This window comes from Talpa europaea (genome assembly GCF_964194135.1).
Source record: "Talpa europaea genome assembly, chromosome: 5".
Classification (NCBI taxonomy): Eukaryota; Metazoa; Chordata; class Mammalia; order Eulipotyphla; family Talpidae; genus Talpa; species Talpa europaea.
The window spans coordinates 83172141-83192375 of record NC_140071.1 but is presented as its reverse complement, the minus strand read 5'-3'; the positions used below and the strand labels follow the sequence as shown (position 1 = coordinate 83192375).

At 35.6% G+C, this 20235-nt stretch overlaps 1 protein-coding gene across 1 annotated transcript in view; it reads right to left on the bottom strand.

Moving 5' to 3' along the window:
- Positions 1–6655: 6655 nt before the first annotated feature.
- HPGDS (hematopoietic prostaglandin D synthase) overlaps positions 6656–20235 on the bottom strand; it is a gene marked incomplete at both ends in the record, with an annotated part of 54835 nt that continues 41255 nt past the window's right edge. The window contains one exon of the mRNA XM_084234067.1: positions 6656–6820. Within this exon, the coding sequence (XP_084090193.1) occupies positions 6656–6820 (165 nt within the window). The remainder of the gene's footprint in view (positions 6821–20235) is intronic.

The window sequence follows — 20235 nt, the reverse complement described above, 5'->3', positions numbered from 1 at the left end:
CTTAATTTCACCTTCATACCTGAATGATAATTTTGTAGTATAGTGATCTTGGCTGGCATTTCTTGTTTTTTAGAATTATAAAAACTTCCTTTCTTTCTCTTCTTTCCTGGAGGGTGTCTGGACTGAAGTCTTAGGAAATCTTAATTTGGAAACTTTGTAGGTTTTTTCTCCCTTGGCCCCTGCAAATTTTTTTCTTAACTTTTGATAGTTTGACAATGTAGGTCTTTTGCATTTAAAATTTGGGTGTTCTCTCTGATTCCTGGACATTCATACTTAATTCATTCTTTAGGTTTGGGAATTTCTCAGTTGTTATTTCTTTTATAGGGTTTCTGCTTGCATATATCTTTCTTCTCCTCCTGGGATCTCAATTATTCTTATGTTTCCTCTTCTAATTGAGACTGATATTTCTTGTAGACTTTCCTCATTTTTCCTTTGTCTTATTTCTCTTTTCTAAGTAGGTGTTATGTTGGGCCTCCCCTGGTGGCAGAGCAGTTGAGCGCTGGGCTGCAAAGCTGCCCACAGCCTCTGCAGTGCCGGTTCAATCCCCAGCCACCAGAGAGGGTCCCACATGGCATGCAGACCTCTCCTGCCATGCCCGCTGCTCCTCTCAGCAGTGTATTTCGTCGGTCTGCCTGTTCTGTTCCCCACTCTGGCTCTGGTGAACTCTCTCACTTTCCTGTGCTTCTGACTGTGCCCAGTGCTTGTATAAATAAATAAATAAATAAATCTTCAAAAATAAATAAATAAATGGGTGTTATGTTCATTTGAGTTTCTACTTCTCAAATTCTTCTGCTAGTATAATTTTCTCTAAAGTGCTTTCTAAATTTGTCTGCATTTTATTCAGCCTTGTTTTATGATCTTTTATATATTCAGTCTTTTACATATTCAGAACTCTCTATTCCTGGATCTCCTTTCTAAGAACTTCCACCTTTAGCCTTTGACTGACCTTGTAGTTTCTCCTTTAGCATTTTTAATATTTTTTTCAAGTCTTTGTCTTATAGGTCCACTTTTTCTATATTCTGTCCTTGTCATTTTGCTTTTCCATTTTATCTTCAGATGTTCCTTGCTTCCTAGGCATGAGTGTTGCCTTATTTACATTTTCGAGTGTGTGGGTTTTGTGTGTGTATATTGGAGATGCTGGAGATTTAGTTTTGTCTGTTTCTCTTACTGTCATTGAGGTGACAGTAAGGGAATCTGTGGCTTTAATATTTGATCTCAGATTGAGTGAATTTGGTTGCCTACACCTCCTCTTCTTTCATTCCATAACAAACTCTATTCTGTGTTGTCTTAAATTCTCGCCCCATCTCCCTGAATTTTATTATGAGGAATTTTTTTTAATATTATATTTGTGGGAGAAGGTGATCCCAACTTCTCTATTCCTACCTTCTCAGATTTTATACTTTTTATTACTCAGGATAGTATTCCATTGTTAACATATACCACATCTTCCAAATCCACCTGTATATGTGGGGCACTAGATTGTTTCCATAACTTGACAATTGTATTATATATAGTCATTCAGTGAACTTAAGGAGTGCCTATATCACTTCAAATTAGTGCTTTTGTATTCTTTGAATACATGCCTTAGGAGTGGAATTTCTTGATCACACACTAGATTCACTTTAAATATACGGACAAATTTCATACTCTTTTCAATAAAGGCTGGAGCAGTCTACATTAGTAGTATAGGAATGTTCCTTTTTCTTGACAACCTCAATAACACTTGTTGTTACTGGTCTTTTGATACGGTCGTTCTTAATATGTGAGGTGCTGTCATATTGTCCTGTTGATTTATATTTCCCTGATGATAAGTGATGATGAGTATTTGTTAATGTGTTGGGCAGTTATATGGCTTGTTTAGAGAAGTGCCTATTTGTCTCTTCTGCCCATTTTTTGATTGGGTTATTTGTTTTTTTTTTGCTGAATTGCATGAGTTATCTTGGTTATCAGGTTTTTGTCATATGTATTGTGTGCAAATACTTCCTTCCACTTACAGGGTGTCTGTGTTTCAGTGACAGTTTCTTTCTCTTTGCAGAAGCTTTTTAGTTTAATAAAGTCCCAATGTGTACATTGGCTTGTTTTTCTTGCTTTTGGACACAAATCCACAAAGACATCACTGAAACCTATATTGTGCAGTGTTTTGCTGTGTTTTCTACTTTGTCTTTTATGGTTTCAGGCCTTACATCTGAATCTTTTATCCATTTTGAGTTAATTTTGTGTATGATGTGAAATAGTGATCCAATTTCATTATATTGCAAGTGGCTGTCCAGTTTTCCCAACAGTTATTTAAGATGTTTATCTTTCTCCAGTGTGTGTTCTTGGCTCCTTTGTTGTAGATCAACTGTCATATAATTATGGGCTCACAGTTCTATTTCATTGGTCTCTGTTCTTGTTCTTATAAAATACCATTTTACTCATTATAATTATGTAGTATAGTTTGAACTCTGGCAGTGTGATACTGCTATTTGCAGATTTTTGTCAGGATAGGTTTGGCTACTCAGGCTCTTTTGAGATTCCATATTAAATTCAGTAATGTTTGTTATATTTCTTGGGAGATTGCCATTGAAACTTCAATAAGGATTGTATCAAATCTGTACATTACTTTGTGTAAAATGGCTTTTTTAACAATGTTAATTCTTGCAATCCACGGGCAGGGGATATCCTTACATTTCTTTGTATGTTCTCTTTCTTTTAACGTCTTAATGTTTTCCTGTATAGGTCTTTCACCTTATTTGCTCGATACAAGTCTAGGTATTTTTGTTTTCATTACTTCTTCTAGCTAATGATGTATATGTTGGATCACAGCTGGTCATAATGAATTGATTTAGTAACCTGCCTATGCTGAACTGACTTACTGTATCAATTAATTTTTGTAGTGGAGTCTTTATAGTTTTGTATGTATACTATCATGTGATTTGCAAAAAACAATAGTTTTACTTCTTTTTTCCCAATTTGGATTCCTTTTATATCTTTCTCTTGTTTAATTACTTTAACTGGGACTTCTAATATTATGTTGAATATTGGTGTTAAAGAGCACATTCTTTTCCCTGATCTTTGTGGAAAATCTTTCAGTGTTTTAGCATTGAGAATGATGTTTGCTGTTGGTTTATCATATAGGGTCTTTATTATGTTGAGAAATGTTCCATCCATCCAAGTTTTTTGAGGGTTTTGTCATAAGGGTATTTTGAATCTTATCAAATGCTTTCTCAGCATCTATTAACATGATTTCTTGAGTTTTAGCTTTCCTTTTGTTGATTTGGTGAATTACATTGATTTATTCTCAGATTTGAAACATATGTGTATTCCTGGAGTAAATCTGAGTTGACTATGGAATATGATATTTTTATTGCAATGTCATATTTGGTTTGCTAAGAATTTGTTAAGGATATTTGCATCTATGTTTATCAGGGAAATTGGTCTATCATTCACTTTCTGTGTGTTGTCTTTGTCTGGTTTTGGTATTCTGATTCCAGCAAATGGGTTTGAAAGTATTCATTCTTTCTCAGTTTTTTAGAAGCACTTGATAAGGACAGGTATTATTTCATCGTTGAGGTTTGGTAAAACTCACTAGTGAAACCATCTGGTGGGGACATTTTTTGTGTGTGAAACTTTTGATTACTGTTTCAATTTCCTTATATATCGTTGTCTATTTGGGTTTTCTATTTCTTCCTGATTAATCCCCTGATGACTGTATATTTCTAAAAATTTGCCATCTCTTCTTGATTATTCAACTTACTAGCATACAAATAGTCATGGGATTCTCTCATATCCTCTGTGTTCCTTAGATGGCTGTTGTAACTTTTGAATTTTTTCTTTGACTTCTTCTTTAACACATTTGTACTTCACTAGTGAGTTCTTTAGTTTCCAAATAATAGAGTTTTTTTTCTGCTTGCTTTTTTTTTTTTTGGATCTAGTTTGCTAACATTGTGATCAGAAAAGATACTTGCTATGGTTTCAATCTTCATGGTTTGAATGACACATTTTTTGTGATAGAATATCTTGTCTATTGTGGAGAATGCCATGAGAAGAATGTTTATTCAACTTTTTTGGCTTATAGTGCTCTATAAATTTGCCTATTAAGCAGAAGTGGTCTAAATCTTTGTTTAAGGTTATTTTTTAAGTGCTTATTTTTCTGTTGATCTGTCCATTGGTTAATGCGGGTGTTGAAGTAGCCAACCATTGTTGTGTTACTATAAATGTATGTTTTCAGACTGAAGAATAATTGCCTATGTATTCTGATACTCCTTCATTCAATAATATATATTAATGAATGTTATGTCTTCCTCACTACTTTGTGATTTTGATTAATGAGTTCAGTTCATTTACATTTCGGGAGATTATTGATATATGAGAATTTGCTAATGCAATTTTGTTCTTAGTTTTCTGGTTCTATCCATTTCCTTATTCATTTATATATATATATATATAAAATGTTCCTCTTTTCTACTTGGAGATCTATTTAGGAGATCTAGTGTTGACAAACTTCTTCAGCTACTGCTTGTCTAAGGCTTTTATTTCTCTTTAATATCTGAGAGAATAGCTTGTAGCATATAACATTCTTGAGTGGTAGATTCTATCTTTAAGTATTTTTAATATGCCTTCTATTCTCTCCTTCCATGTAGTGGTACCTTTGTAGATTGTCTGCCCCTTCCATTTAGCCACCTTCAATAATCCTTCTATGTCATCAACTTTTGGAAGATTTATAAGTATATGTCTTAGTGTAGATCTTGCTACATTTGTGTCCTCAGTTTATCTTTTTACATCCTGAATCTCCATTATTTCCTTATTTAAATCTTCATTTTCCATCTTCTCATTAATTTTATTTTTCAGAATATTTAGAAAGAATATTTTTATTCTTTTGTTTTTATAAATTTTCTTGTGTGCCTTTAATCAGGTTTCCTGAGTTTTCTTCCTTTTCTGGAGATTTGTTCTCTCTCTGGTAAAATACTCCCTTGAGGACAAAGGGTGCTGTGTAGTATATTTTTCCATCTACCCATTTTATAACTTTCACAACTCCAATTGTTGACCTTGTGTTTTAGGGAGAACTAAACTACAAATTAGTAGCTGCTGTGTCTGGGGATTAGGTAGAGGCCTGTAACTAGTAAAAATGATATGTGGGGCAGCTTTTGCCTCTGGTATCACTGGCAGCCTTCCTCCATTTTTCCACACCCACCTCTTTATAGTCTGAGAGCCAGGCATTCAGCAACACTTCACAGGATGGGCTCAAATAGGGATAAGAAATGGCCAGCAACATTCTAAACTGTCGTCTTCTCTGGGAACTCTTCTCACACATATCTCTTGAGAGTTAGGAGTTCACTTCCACACTAAACAACCTCCCTCCCCTGTACTAGCACTGGAGGGTAAGTTTGAATTGTTTATTCATACCTTGCAGGAACCTGTCTCCAGGCATCTCTCTCTAGAGGTATAGAGTTGAATTCCTTTAACTTCTTTTCTATGGCTGTCGGGATTAGTCTCCTTTCTTTAGGAGGCATTCTTGTTTTGCCCCAAGTCATAGGATCCTCTGAGGCCAATGCTTTTTTTGGATTACTTTAGATAATTCTCCCAGGAGAGAAACAGGGTACTTTCTTTTTTGCCATCTTCAAAGTTAGTATCTGAGCATTTGAATTTCTTTTGTGACACAAAATTTTGTCTTTATTTTTTTCAAGATTTATGTATTTATGCATACAAGAGCTAGAGTGCAGGCCAGAGATGCTGGAGGGGGTGCATGAGAGGATTCACCAGAGACAGAGTGGGGAGAATAACAGACAGATTGACTGAAATACACTGCTGAGGGGAGCAGCAGGAGAGACAGGAGAGGTCTGCTGCACCATGTGGGTCACCAACCTGGCTGGGCATCTAATTCATGCTGCAGTGGCTGCAGATATCTTCATAGTGCTGATGCTTAACCCCTTGCACCACCAGCGAGCCCCAAATTTTGTCTTTAGACTGCCCTGATTATATGAGTATTTTACAATGATGTTCACTTATAAGCTATTATCATTCACAGTCGCGAATGATAAGAAAATATGATCCTTGCCCTCTGGAGCCTTTTGAATACTTAGTTCTTCCATTTGTGTTCAGTTTGAATTTCACTCTAGTGTTATCACTAGATGCACTTTCATCATTGTTAGTGAGTTCCCTTTTTTCAAATATCCATTTTTATAAAATGTCAAGTGGGTTTATCCCTGAGAAACAAGTATGTAATCCAACAACTCACTTTGCTGTCTTTGCATGAATAACATATTTATCTGTTATATACATAGCAGCAAATTTGTATTTTATACAATTAATTGCAGAAATATAGCAAGGCAACTGAAGTCGAAACCATATCTTTGTGGGGAAAACATGTTGTTACTTATGCATACCATTGTGTTTGAAATTCACACATGTTCGAACAGGTGCAAAGTGAGACCTGCATATATTGTAAACAGTTTTTCCTTATTTGTAGATGATGTGAAAATATTCTGAAAAAAAAAAAGATACTAGAAACTAAATGCTGTTTTTCTGTTTATTTTTTTAAACAGAATATGGCAAAGATGAAACTCTTGATGCAAATAGGGAGGGAAGCGTGAGTTATGTGGAAGGTTGGGATAGCTGTATTTTCTGATGGGAGGAGGCTTGAAGAATCACAAAGTTAGGAGGCAGCAGGTATCACTTAGAGTTTGGTTTGGGGCCTTCGTTGTATCCAGTCAGCAATGGCCGGAATGGCTTGAACATTCTTCTGTAACATCACCAGCCTTGGATGGATGTCCAACAAGTCAGGTTTATAGACCAAAAGTGTGGTACTACAAATTTCCCAGTAGAAATCTGCCCAAGTTACCTGGTTCAAAAAAAAAATTTTTTTTTTCATTTGAACATGAAAGGTGTTATATTTTAATCTAACAATAATTTTAAATTGAGATTGTTATTACAATATCAAAATGTGTGCATAATAGAAAATTACAGGTAACCCATAGTCCAAACACCAAAAAGTTACAATATTTTTTATGCAGAAGCTTTTTAGTTATTTATGTTAATTTTTAAAATTTTTTTATTTTTGCACAATACGAAAAGTTACAATTTAATAGCACCAGGGAATGTAGGTGTGTGGGCATGTTTTTACTAAAGTGGAATCTTACAGTGTGTATTTTTTTTGTAAATTGGTTCAAGCTCTACCTCTCTGGGACAATATTTTCCTTTTATCTAGTAGTCAATGAACACTTTTCAAAAAAAATCTCCTTTATAAGACAAAGTAGAATTCATTCCAGGACCATGAATTTCATCTGTTGTGTCCTTTCTTTTAATTCAGAGCAACATTTTTTTCAAGCCATTGAATTATTGAAGACTCTATGCTAGTCCTACTGAATGCCTTATCTTCAGGATGTGTGATTATTTCATATTGTTTACTATGTTCCTTTATACAACAGAGTATAGGGATAGAGTGCAAGATCTCTCTAGAGAGTTTACAGTTTCAAGTTTAATATTTTGGGCTAAGACACATTATATTGCATCTCATTAGAAAACACATATGTCAATAAGTAGGTAGCTGGTCAGATTGACCACAGTATTAGGCTAAGGATAGCCTAATTCTACCATATACACTTGTTTTTGTTTTGTTTTGTTTTTTACCCTCCATGACAAGAATCTAATGTGGATGACGTTGGTTTGGCTCTTTATTAGTATCAATTCAAGAGTGAAGTTTAAATATGGATTATGCTTAGTTTTATTTTTGCATAGAATTTGAAAAAGCTGATTGCTACCATTTCATTAACTTACTAAACATCTGTCAGTCATCCCATATTGGTTAAAGGATTCAGTGTTCAGTCAACAAACACATAAGGAGCACTCACTCAGAACTATGAACTAGGTGCTGTGACTAAGGAGCAAAATGTGCAGTGAGTCCCTTCTGTGATGCAACTTTTGTGCTAGAAGCAGGGAGATAATCTTCTAAATTGATAAGGATAATGAAGAAAATGTGAAGTGATGAGAGTAACTCTCAGGTGGCCAGGGAGGGAACATCTTTCAGAGGAGATATTTCAGGTGCTATACCATTTTCCATTTCCATCAATAATGAATAGAAGTTCCCATTGTGCCACATTCTCCCTAACATTTGTTATCAGTGTTTTGGATTTGCCACTTTAATAACTATGCAGTGGTTTCTCCTTATTATTATTTGTAATTCCCTAGGCTCAAATGATACAAAGCATCCAACCATGCAGCAATCTTGGGGTTAAGCATTCCAAGTGGTGGAAACAGCAGGTGTGAGTGACTGTATGGGAGGAGCAAACAAAACACCAGTGTGTTCAGAATATTGTCAAGGAGTGAACGCTCAATGTGTTCATTTTTGGCACAAACAGATGGGGTTAGGAGATTGTTTACAAAGGAATTTTAATAGAAAACAAAACAAGAAACTTTTCAGTCCTTAGATTCAATCAACAGAACACAGGAACATTTTAGTAAAGGCTTTTAGGGACCCAACCCCCTGACTGGATATGAATGAGGTGTGTCGAGTTTAGTACAAAGATGTAGCAAGGGAGGAGCACAGGGGGACTGAGGTGAAGGTGCATGGGTGAATTGGTGAAGGAAACTCTATGGGGACTACACGTGAGGGGGTGAGGGGAAGCAAATATTATTTAAATATGAACAATGATGTAAAAAATAAAAAAATAATAATAAAATTTTTAAAAAAGATTATTTCAACATAGCAATGAGTAATATCATCAGACCTGGAGAGAATTATGTGGGTTGGCATTACTTGTAATTCATGCTATCTTCAAAATCATTAGTTTGTTATAGTTTAAAAAAAAAGTCATTTGTCTTGCAAAGAGTGGCGATCCTTACCTACCCTAAATCAGGTATAAATTTTATTTTCTTGGTAAGACCACTTCATTGGTGGTGGTGTGCTTCTCTATCAGTCCCTAATAGTAATATTATTATCAATATCAATTAATATTAATAAATAATTCATAATTATTAATATCGGAGCTGATATTAATGATTAGTGATAGTCAATACCTATGTCCATTCACTGATTGGGGTTAGGAAATGGCAATTGTTTCTTTTAATCTTTTCTTATTACTCATTAACTGGAATATTTTTAAGAAGACAAACTGTCCATTAATTTGTGTTATCCTAGGGTATAATTAGTATAGGAAAGGCCAGATAATTGCTTTATTCAAACCTTCATCTTTTTTTGTGTTTGTTTTTACATTCCTGGAATAATAATTTGGCTCCATACTATCTACTGAAAGTGCCCAATGAAGCTTTGGTTGGGGTGTGTGTGTGTGTGGGGGGGGTGTGTGTGTGGGTGCGTGGGTGTGAGTGAGAGAGCACCTTATATTGTGGTGGTGGTAGTTGTCATAAACTCATGTATTCATTCATTTTGATTTGTTTCAATCCATTGCAGTTAATATTACTGATGCTCAAATTGTCCCATCTTTGAGCAGGGGAAGCCTCTTCAGGTTAACTTCAGAGTTCTTTTTTTTTTTTTTTTGGAAAGCAATAAGGGAGTTTATTGTTCATGTGCAGAGGCAGCAACAGTTCTTGGTTTGGCTGGACCTAGGGGCTCTTATCATTTTATCTTGAATATTATACTCGGGGCAAAACGACTGCTTGCTCAGCACAAATGCAGCGGAGTCTCAGCGTACTTTTAGAAATTGAGATGAAATTTTTATCCTGTGAACTGCATAGATCATAATTGCATAATCCACTGAGTTGTGACAAACGCTACATTTCAAGATATTCAGCAATTCCATCATCCCTAAAGTTCCCTGAAGCCTTCGTGTAGCCAGTCTTCACCTCCATAGACAACTATTCTCTGACCACTATGGATCAGTTTTGCTTGCTTTTGGATTTCATATAAATGGAGGCATGCACTATATCTTCTTGATTGTCAGACATATGAATTATTTTTATTTTTTGACTATTGCAATTAAAACTTCCATATACAGTCTTTTACAGGTCTTAGTTTTTAGTGGTTTTGTCTCTATTCTTTTCAGGGGTCACCATGTTTTTTTGGTGATGTTTAAGTACATTTTCTCCTGCCTCATCTCTTTTCATTTTGGACTTTAATTGATTATATGTAAGATTGCTTAATATGTGTCCACAGGTCTTCGAGGATATGTTTTTCCCCAATCTTTAGATTTCTATTATTCAGATTGGATTTTTTTCACTGATTTATCTTCAAGTTCATATATCCCTTCATGTACTCTCCAATCAGCTATTAAGTCCATTTAATACCTTTTATATTTTCAGAGTTTATATTCTATTTTAAAATTTCCATTTTATAGCTTTCATTTTTCTAGTAAGTTCTTTTTTTTTTTTTTATAAATTTTATTGTTATATTCCCCATACAATTGCAGCCCCCCATTCTGACCCCAATCCCTCCCCTCCCGCCCCCGCCCCCCTAAAAGTGTCTCTGGTTCATAGTTTTTTGTTGATTTTGATTTTCACTTTCTTATAGTTATTCATTTTCCTGGTCCCTTATTTAAGTTTTCTAGATTCCTGCTATGAGTGAGACCATCCGGTATTTTTCTTTTTCTTTTTGGCTTATTTCGCTGAGCATGATCCCTTCCAGCGCCATCCATGTTGCAGCAAATTGCATGTGTTTATCTTTTTTGAATGCTTAACTTCAGAGTTCTTTTGACTGTCTTTGATAATTTATTTGCTTCTGGTATAACAAGGTACTCCTTGTTCATCTTTTACATTTCCTGTCCCACATTGAGAATGAGCCATTTCTCCAAGAATCCCTGATCCATTGTAATGTTTAGAGACCATAATTTGAGTCCTTATTGTAGCCAGAACAACTGGATTTACCATCGTTTCAAGAAAATAAAAAGATAGGATTCTTTTTTAATCTTAAGATAAAATACATTATGAGTTTATGTTACTATCTCTAGGTCACAGTCAGGATTGGGCTGTTTATTGAACCTCACTGATTTTACAGCTCCATCTTCTTTCTCCCACGCTGAAGATCCTGGTTCTTAATGACAACCACGTAATTTCTTATTGCTTTCCCCCAAAATATAGTTATATTACTATCAGAAAAACAATACAACTATACCCAGTTGGTACCACAACACTATCACCACTACATAAAACTGTATATGATTTTTTAGTTTTTATCCTGAGTGTACATCTGTAATAAGATGTATAGTCAAATTATTGTTTTTATTGGTAATGTTTTTCAAATAGTTCTTCACTAACAAAGGACACAGATACTTTTCTATGTACTCTGCATCAATATGACACAGGTTCATCCGTTTCACTTTGCTTTTGTTTCATTGTGATTGCTTTTTAAAATGATTTTTGATGTCCTTTTATTTATATAAAACATTGCAGTTGATGGTTCCAAAGCTAATCCACAACAAGAGGTTTATTCAAAGAAGTTTAGCTTTTACTCCTGTTCTTACTTATTTATTTCCTCCCTATGGTGAAATCTTTTTCAAAGAGTTTAATAAATTTTTGGCATATCCTTTTATTTAAAAATATATGTAGTATGTAATAAATGTGTATGTACATTTGCTATATATAATGAATGTAGAATATTTATTAAGGTACATATCTATCTACTTGTATTTACCTTTTTTAATTTTAATTTTGGGATTACATTTTTACCCTTTCACATGTGCAAATGTTCCACTCACATTTTACCAAACCAAACATGGCAATATCCCCTCTACTTCCCTCCCCAACCCCCTTCCCTCCCCTATTCCTTCTGGTAACCATTAAATTCTTTCACCGAGTTCAAGATTTACTCCTACTGTATTTTACCTGCGTATGTTTTTGGTTATTTATATTCCACACATGAGTGAGACCATCTGATATCACCCCTTCACTTTCTTTTTTATTTATTTATTTTTTTAATCTTTTTTAATTTTATTTTTATATTCCCCATACAATTGCAATCCTCTTATTTTGACCCAATCCCTCCCCTCCCCACACCCCAACCCTCATAGAGTGTCTCTGGTTCATAGTTTTTGTTGATTTGATTTTCACTTTCTAGTAGTTATTCACTTTCCTGGCTCCTTATTTAAGTTTTCTAGATTCCTGATATGAGTGAGACCATCCAATATTTTTCTTTTTCTTTCTGGCTTATTTTGCTGAGCATGATCCCTTCCAGCGTCATCCATGTTGCTGCAAATTGCATTTATCTTTTTTGAATGCTGAGTAATATTCCATGGTGTATATGTACCACATCTTCTTGATCCAGTCATCTATTTTTGGGCATTTGGGCTGTTTCCAAAGCTTAGCTATTGTAAATAGTGCTGCTATAAACATAGGGGAGCAGGTGCACTTTGGAGTTGATGTTTCTGTGTCCTTTGGGTAAATACCTAGGAGTGGAATTGCTGGATCATATGGAAGCTCTATGTTTAGTAGGTCCAGAAATCTCCACACAGCTCTCCATAGTGGTTGGACCAGTTTGCACTCCCACCAACAGTGCAGGAGAGTTCCTTTTTCTACACAACCTCGCCAACAATTGTTGTTGCTAGTTTTTTTAATATGTGCCATTCTCACTGGTGTAAGATGGTATCTCATGGTAGTTTTGATTTGCATTTCCCTGATTACAAGTGATGTTGAACTTTTTTTTATATGCCTGTTGGCCATGTGCATTTCCTCTTCAGAGAAATTTCTTTTTAGCTCTTCTGCCCATTTTTTGACAGAATAATTTTCTTTGTTGTTATTGAGTCTCATCAGCTCTTTGCAGATTTTTGTGATCAGTCCTTTAACATTAGTGTGGTGTGCAGAATTGTTCTCCCAGTAGGCGGGGTTTCTCTCTGCTTTGGTTATTGTCTCTTTTGCTGTGCAGAAGCTCTTTAATTTGATATAGTCCCAGCTGTTGATCTTTGCCTTCACTATCACTGCTTTGGGTGATGTGTCTGTAAAGATGTCTTTAATGTGCATATCACGTAATGTTTTGCCTATATTTCCTCCTGTGTATTTTATGGTTTCAGGCCTTATGTCTAGTTCTTTAATCCATTTTGAGTTGGTTTTTGTGTATGGTGTGAGGTAGTAGTCAAGCTTCATTCTTTTGCATGTAGCAACCCAGTTTTCCCAGCACCATTTATTGAACAAACATTCTTTGTTCCAATGCATAGTCTTTGCTCCTTTGTCAAAGATGAGTTGACCATAAATCTGTGGGTTTATTTCTGGATTTTCTATTTGATTCCATTGGTCTGTATGTCTTTTCTTGTTCCAATACCATGCAGTTTTGAGGATTATAGCTTTGTAGTATAGTTTGAAGTCTGGGAGTGTGATGCCTCCATTCCCTACTTTTTTTCAGTAGAGCTTTGGCTATTCAGGGTTTTTGGTGATTCCATATGAATTTCATCAATAATTATTCAATTTCTTTGAAGAATGACATTGAAATTTTTATTGGAATACCATAGAATCTGTATATTGCTTTTGGTAGGATGGCCATTTAATGATGTTTATTTTTCCAATCCATGAGCAGGGGATGTCTTTCCATTTCTTTGTCTCTTCTTCTATTTCTTTTAACAGCGTTTTATAGTTTTCTTTGTATAGGTCCTTTACCTCTTCTGTTAGGTTTATTCCCAAGTATTTGTTTTTTTTTTTTGTTTTGATAATAAAAGGGATTTTTTTTTTATTTCTTCTTCAGAATTATTGTTTGTGTATAGGAAGGCTACTGACTTTTCATGTTGATTTTGTATCCTGCCATTTTACTGAACTGATTGATGAGTTGAATTAGTTTTTCTGTGGAGTTTTTGGGGTTCTCTATGTATATTATCATATCATCTGCAAATAGTGATAGTTTGACTTCTTCTTTTCCTATTTGGATTCCTTGGATGTCTTTCTCTTGTCTAATTGCTCTGGCTAGGACTTCCAGTATTATATTGAAAAGCAGTGATGAGTGTGGACATCCTTGTCTTGTTCCAGATCTTAATGGAAATGCTTCCAGCTTTTCCCCATTGAGAATGATACTGGCTGTTGGCTTGTCATGTATGGCCTTTATGATGTTGAAGTATGTTCCTTGTATCCCAAGAATTTCAAGTGCTTTTATCATGAATGGGTGTTGCACTTTGTCAAAAGGTTTCTCAGCATCTATTGATATTATCATATGGTTTTTATATTTCTTTTTGTTGATGTGTTGGATAACGTTGATTGATTTTTGCATGTTGAACCATCCTTGTGTCCCTGGAATGAATCCTACTTGGTCGTGTGAATTATCTTATAGATACATTGTTGGATTCTGATAGCTAAAATTTTATTGAGGATTTTTGCATCAGTGTTCATTAGCGAGATAGGCCTGTAGTTTTCTTTTTTTGTTTTGTCCTTGTTCGGTTTTGGTATTAGTGTAATGTTGGCTTCATAGACTGTGTTTGGTATTATCCCTTCCTTCTCAATTTTTGGGAAGAATTTGTGAAGGATAGGCACTAATTCGTCTCTGAACATTTGGTAGAATTCATTTGTAAATCCATCAGGTCCTGGGCTTTTGTTTTTGGGGAGGTTTTTGATTACCATTTCAATTTTGCTAATTGTAATTGGTCTGTTTAGGTGTTCTATTTCTTCTTTATCTAGCTTTGGGTGATTGTAAAGTTGTAGGAATTTGTCCATCTCCTCTAGATTGTTGAACTTGTTTTCATATAACTGTTCATAGTAGTTACTGATTATTCTTTTGATTTCTGCTGTGTCCGTTGTGATTTCTCCTCTTTCATTGATGATCCTGTTTATTTGTGCTTTCTCCCTTTTTTTCCTTTGTGAGCCTGGCTAGGGGGTTGTCTATTTTATTGATTTTTTCAAAGAAGGAGCTCTTGGTTTCATTGATCTTTTGGATTGCTTTTTTAGTTTCAATTTCATTTATTTCTGCTTTGGTTTTTATTATTTCTTTTCTTCTACTGGTTTTGGGGTTTTTTTGTTTTTTTTTCTACATCTTTGAGCTTCTAGATTAGGTTTTTTCTTTGAGTTCTTTCTTGTTTCTTGATGTGAACCTCTATTGCTATATCTTTTCCTCTTATTACTGCTTTTGCTGCATCCCATACATTTAGGAAATTGGTGTCCTCCTTGTCATTCAATTCAAAGAATTTTTAAATTTCTTCTTTGATCTCCTCGTTAGCCCAGTGGTCTTCCAGTAGTGTGGGTTTCAATCTCCTGAGGTAGGAGAGTACCTTGCCTTCCTTTTATGGTTTATTTCTAGTTTGATGCCTTGATGGTCAGGAAAGATGGTTGGTATGATTTCAATCTTCAGGTATCTGTTGTTTGTCTTGTGTCCCAGTATTTGATCGATCCTGGAGAATGATCCGTGTGCGCTTGAGAAAAATGTGTACTCAGATTTTTTTTGGGTTTAGTGTTCTATAGATGTCTGTTAAGACAAGCGCTGTAGGTCCGTATTTAGAGCTTTAGTTTCTTTACTTATTTTTTGTCTCGTTGATGTATTCATTGTTGATAGTGGTATGTTGATGTTTCCCACTACGTATGTGTTTTCTCTGATGCCTGTTTTCAGAGATGACAATAGCTGTCTTATATATTTTGGTGCTACTTCATTTGGTGACTATATGTTAATGAGTGTTATTTCTTCTTGAAGTATTGTCCCCTTGATCATAATGTAGTGATCGTTGGGGTATCTTTTTATCTTTTTGAGTTTGAAATCTGTTTTATCTGATATAGGTATAGCTGTTCCTGCTTTCTTTTTTGCTCCATTTGCTTGTAGGATTGTTTTCCATCCTTTAACTTTGAGTCAAGTTTTATCTTTTTTAGCTAAATATGTTTCCTGGAGACAGCAAAAGGTTGGGTTTTGTTTCTTAATCCAGCCTGCGACTCTGTGTCTTTTTATTGAAGAGTTTAGTCCATTTACATTTAGAGTTAGTATTGATATGTTAGCATCTGTATTTGCCATTGTGTTTGTCTTTCCTTTGATTTTATTTATTTATTCTTTTAATAACTTTTTTTTTTGGCCTTCTTTTGTTTTTATTCATCCCTCTGAGGTTCTGGCTTTAGGACTCCTTGTAGTATTTTGGAGTTTAGTCGTAATGAAATTCCAGAGTTTCTGTTTGTTTGGGAAGGTCCTTTTTCTTTCTTCATAGAGGAAGGAGAAGTTTGCCGGATAGAGTATTCTTGGTTGGCATCTGTTTTCTTGGAGTCTGTTGACTATGTCCCTCCACTCTCTCCTTGCCCATAGTGTTTCTTCGGAGAAGTCTGATGTCAGCCTGATTGGTTTTCCTTTAATGTAATCTGTTTCTTCCCTCTTGTCAGCTTCATTATTTTTTCCTTGTCTTGGATTCTTGGGAGCTTTACTATTATGTGTCTTGTTGTATTTTCCCTTTTGTCATGGAAGTTTGGTGTTCTTCTTGCTTCTTGTATATTAATTTTCAGCTCCTTTTTCACGTTTGGGAAGTTCTCTTCAATTATTTCCTTGAATATTTTCTCTGTTCCTACATCTTTCTCCTATCCTTCTGGGATTCCTATAACTCTTATATTTCCTTTTCCCATGGAGTCGGATAGTTCCCGAAGTCTTTCTTCGTTCTTTTTCCTTCGTACTTCTCTTTCCTTTTCTGTTTTGGTTCTTTTTATTTCTGTGTCTTCAAAAGTACTTATTCGTTCTTCCATTTCATCTATTCTGCTTTCATTGCTTTTCCCAGAGTTTAGCGCCTCCATTAATTCTTTGATCTCCTGCATTTCTTTTACTTCCCTCTTTAGGGACTCAATTTCATTCTTCTGATCATTGATTATTTTTCCCTTATCATTGTTTTCCTTTATGACTTCTGTCAGTTTTTTGATCATGGCAATTTTAAATTCTCTTTCTGGAAGGCTCAGAAGTTCTTCCAAGTAACTGTTATTACAATTTGGGGGGTGGTTTTCTTTTTTTGTGTGCTTTTTTCCTGAGGAGTTACTGGGTTGTGTGTGGTTTTTCTACTCCCTACTGTCTGTTTTCTAATTTTCTGTATGCATTGTTACACTGTATTGCTGGTATTGGCCAGCATCTTGGGCAAACTTCCCAGCTCACCTCTGGCTCCTCTGGGAGCCTTCTGCCAGTTTCAAGCAGTCTTTACTGAGGAAAGGTCCCTGTTCTAAAATGCCGATGTGGGGGACGAGCTCCCCTGCATGCCACGTCTGCCCCGGCGGTGGTGGGTGCTGCTCCCCTCTGGGCTCGGACTGCAGGCCAGAAGGGGCCTGACGTGGGCTATCCTCCCAGCTCACCTCTGGCTCCTCAGGGAGCCTTCTGCAGTTTCAAACAGTCTCCACCAAAGAAAGGTCCCTGCTCCAAATTCCAATGCGGGAACTCGCTCCCCTGCATGCCCGGTCTGCCCCAGTGGTGGGTGCCGCTCCCCTCTGGGCTCGGACTGCAGGCCAGAAGGGGCCTGGCATGGGCGAGCCTCCCAGCTCACCTCTAGCTCCTCTGGGAGCCTTCTGCTGGTTTCAAACTGTCTCCACCAAAGAAAGGACCCTGCTCCAAAATGGCGATGCTGGGGATGCGCTCCCCTGAATGCCCGGTCTGCCCTGGTGGTGGGTGCCACTCCCCTCTGGGCTCGGACTGCAGGCCAGAAGGGGCCTGGGGTGGGCAAACTTCCCAGCTCACCTCTGGCTCCTCTGGGAGTCCTCTGCCAGCTTCAAGCAGTCTCCACCAAAGAAAGGTACCCCTTCACTTTCTGACTTACTACACTTAACACAATACCACGTGGTCCATCCATTTTGCCCCAAAAGCAACTATTTCATCATTTTCAATTTTGTGTAGTATTGTATTCCATAATTTCTTTCCCCATTCATCTGTTGAAGGGCACTTAGTTTGATTTCATGACTTGGCAGTTTGGACACTGTTGCTATGTACATAGACATACATAAATCTTTCTGTATTAGAGGTTTCATATTTTTAGGATAAATATCTAATAGAGGTATTGCCTGATTACATGGAATTTCCATTTTTATTTTCTTAAGAAATCTCCATATATTTTCCCAAAGAGATTGCTCCAACTTGCTTTCGCATCAACAGCGGATGAGAATTTCCTTTTCACCACAAACTCACTCAACAACTGTTAAATTGTTGAATCCATTCTTTTACATATGGGCCATTCTCACAGTAGTTAGATGGCATCTTATTTTTTTTAAACTTAAATTAGTTTTCTTTTAAATGAAGTAACTTTTCCTTTCATCATTATTTATTTTAGATAGTATATGATTTCTCCTCTCAGGTGTGGTCACTGTAGTTCTCCCACCCATAATCCATGATGTTCTCCCCCCAGTTGGTTTTATTCCTTCCTCACCTCCTGAGTACCTCAGACTATGGTCAGTTTTTAAGCTTTGTCTTTGTCTAATGCTTTGTTTGGTTTCCACATACAAGAGAAACCATGCTGTATCTATCTTTTTCCTCCTGACTTATTTCATATAGCAAAAGCTCCATCCATGCTGCTGCAAATGACAGTTTATCTGTTTTTTTTAATCACTAAGTAGTATTCCATTGTGTATACATACCACATCTTTTAGATTCATTCATCTGTTTTAATTTGCATTTCTCATCTATTAAGTGACATGGAACAATTTTTCACATAGCTGGAGGCCACCTGAATGTCTTCTTTAGAAAAGTTTCTATAGAGTACACTGGTCAGTTTTTTGATTGGATTGTTTTTTGTTGTTGGATTGTATAAAAACATTGTAAATTTTGCTGATTAACCCCTTGTCAGAGCTTGCTGTGCAAACATTCTTTCCCATTCTTCAGGTTGCCCTTTTAGGTGTGTGATGGTTTCGTTTGAGGTACAAAAGTTTTTAGTATAATGTGGTCCCACTGGTTTATTTCTGCTCTCATCCCAAAAATATCTTTGTGTTAGATGCCCTGGAGTGTTTTCTCTATGTTTCTTTCAAGTCCTTTATGGTTTTGGTTCTTTAATCCATTTTGAATTAATTTTTGTGTACGGAGTTAAGTATTTATCTAATTTCATTTCTTTTTAAGTGTCTATAATGATTCTCATGACCGTTTTTAAAAAGACTGTCTTTTCTCCATTATATGGCTGTAACTCCTGTGTCAAAAATTAACTGTCCATATTTGTGTGGGTTTATCTCTGGACTTTCTAGTCTAGTCCATTGATCTGAGTTTCTGTTCTCGTTCCAGTACCATACTGTTTTGATTACTGTTGATGTTGAAATCAGAAAATGTGATGCCTCTATTTTACTTCTTTTCTCAAGATTGTTTTAGTTCTTCAGGGCTTTTTGTGGTTCCATATAAATTTTATAATTGTCCCATTTCCTTCAAAAAAGGCACTGGTATTAATAAGTATTGCATTGAATCTATAAATTGCTTTTGATTATATGTCCATTTTAATGATATTATTTCCAGGGACTATCTTTCCATTTCTTTGTGTTTTATTTCCTGTGACAGAGTTATATAGTTTTCAGTATATAAATCCCTAATCTTGTGAAGTTTACTCCTTGGTATTTCATGCTTGTTGGACTGACTATAAATGGAATAGTATTCCTTACTTCCCTTTCTCATAATATGTTATTTGCAAATAGAAATGCAACTGATTTTTGTGGATCGATTTTGTATCCTGCTATTTGACTGTATTTATTTATTAGTTAATTAATTTTTGGGTAGAGTCTTTGGGTTCTCTAAGAATATCACTGAATAATGACAATTTCACTTCCACTTTCCAATTGGGATTTTTTTTTCTTAATGCTTCAGCTAGAACTTCCAGTGGAACAATAGTGATGATCGTGAACATCCTATCTTGTCTGGATCTTAGTGGAATTTTCAGTTTTTCACCATTGAGTATGATGTTGGCTGTAGTTTGTCATTTATGACTTTTATGATATTTAAATAAGTTTCATTTTTTCCATTTTGCTGACTTATTGGATGTTGAATCTTGTTTAATGCTTTTCACCATCTATTGAGATGATCACATGGTTTTTAATCTTCCTTTTTTTGAGTGATGACTGGCATTTTTGAAATGTATATGTAAAACCAGCATTGCAACCCTAGGATGAAAACTGCTTGTCATGGTGGATGATTCCTTTCATATCATGCTGTATTCAGTTTGCTAAGATTTGGGTGAGGATTTTTGCATGTATATTCACTGGAGATATTTTCTTTCTTTGTATTGTCTTTGGTTGTAGTATCAGGAATCTTGGCTTCTTAGAATGTGCTGGGGAGTTTGCCTCCCTCTTTGATTTTTTAGAAGAATGTGAGTAAAATAGGCTTCTTCATAAAGGTTTGGTAGAATTGACTGGAGAAATCATCCGGTCCTGGGCTTTTGTTTTTAGGGAGACTTTTTTTTTTCAGTTTTATACCAAGATATTTATTTTATTATTATT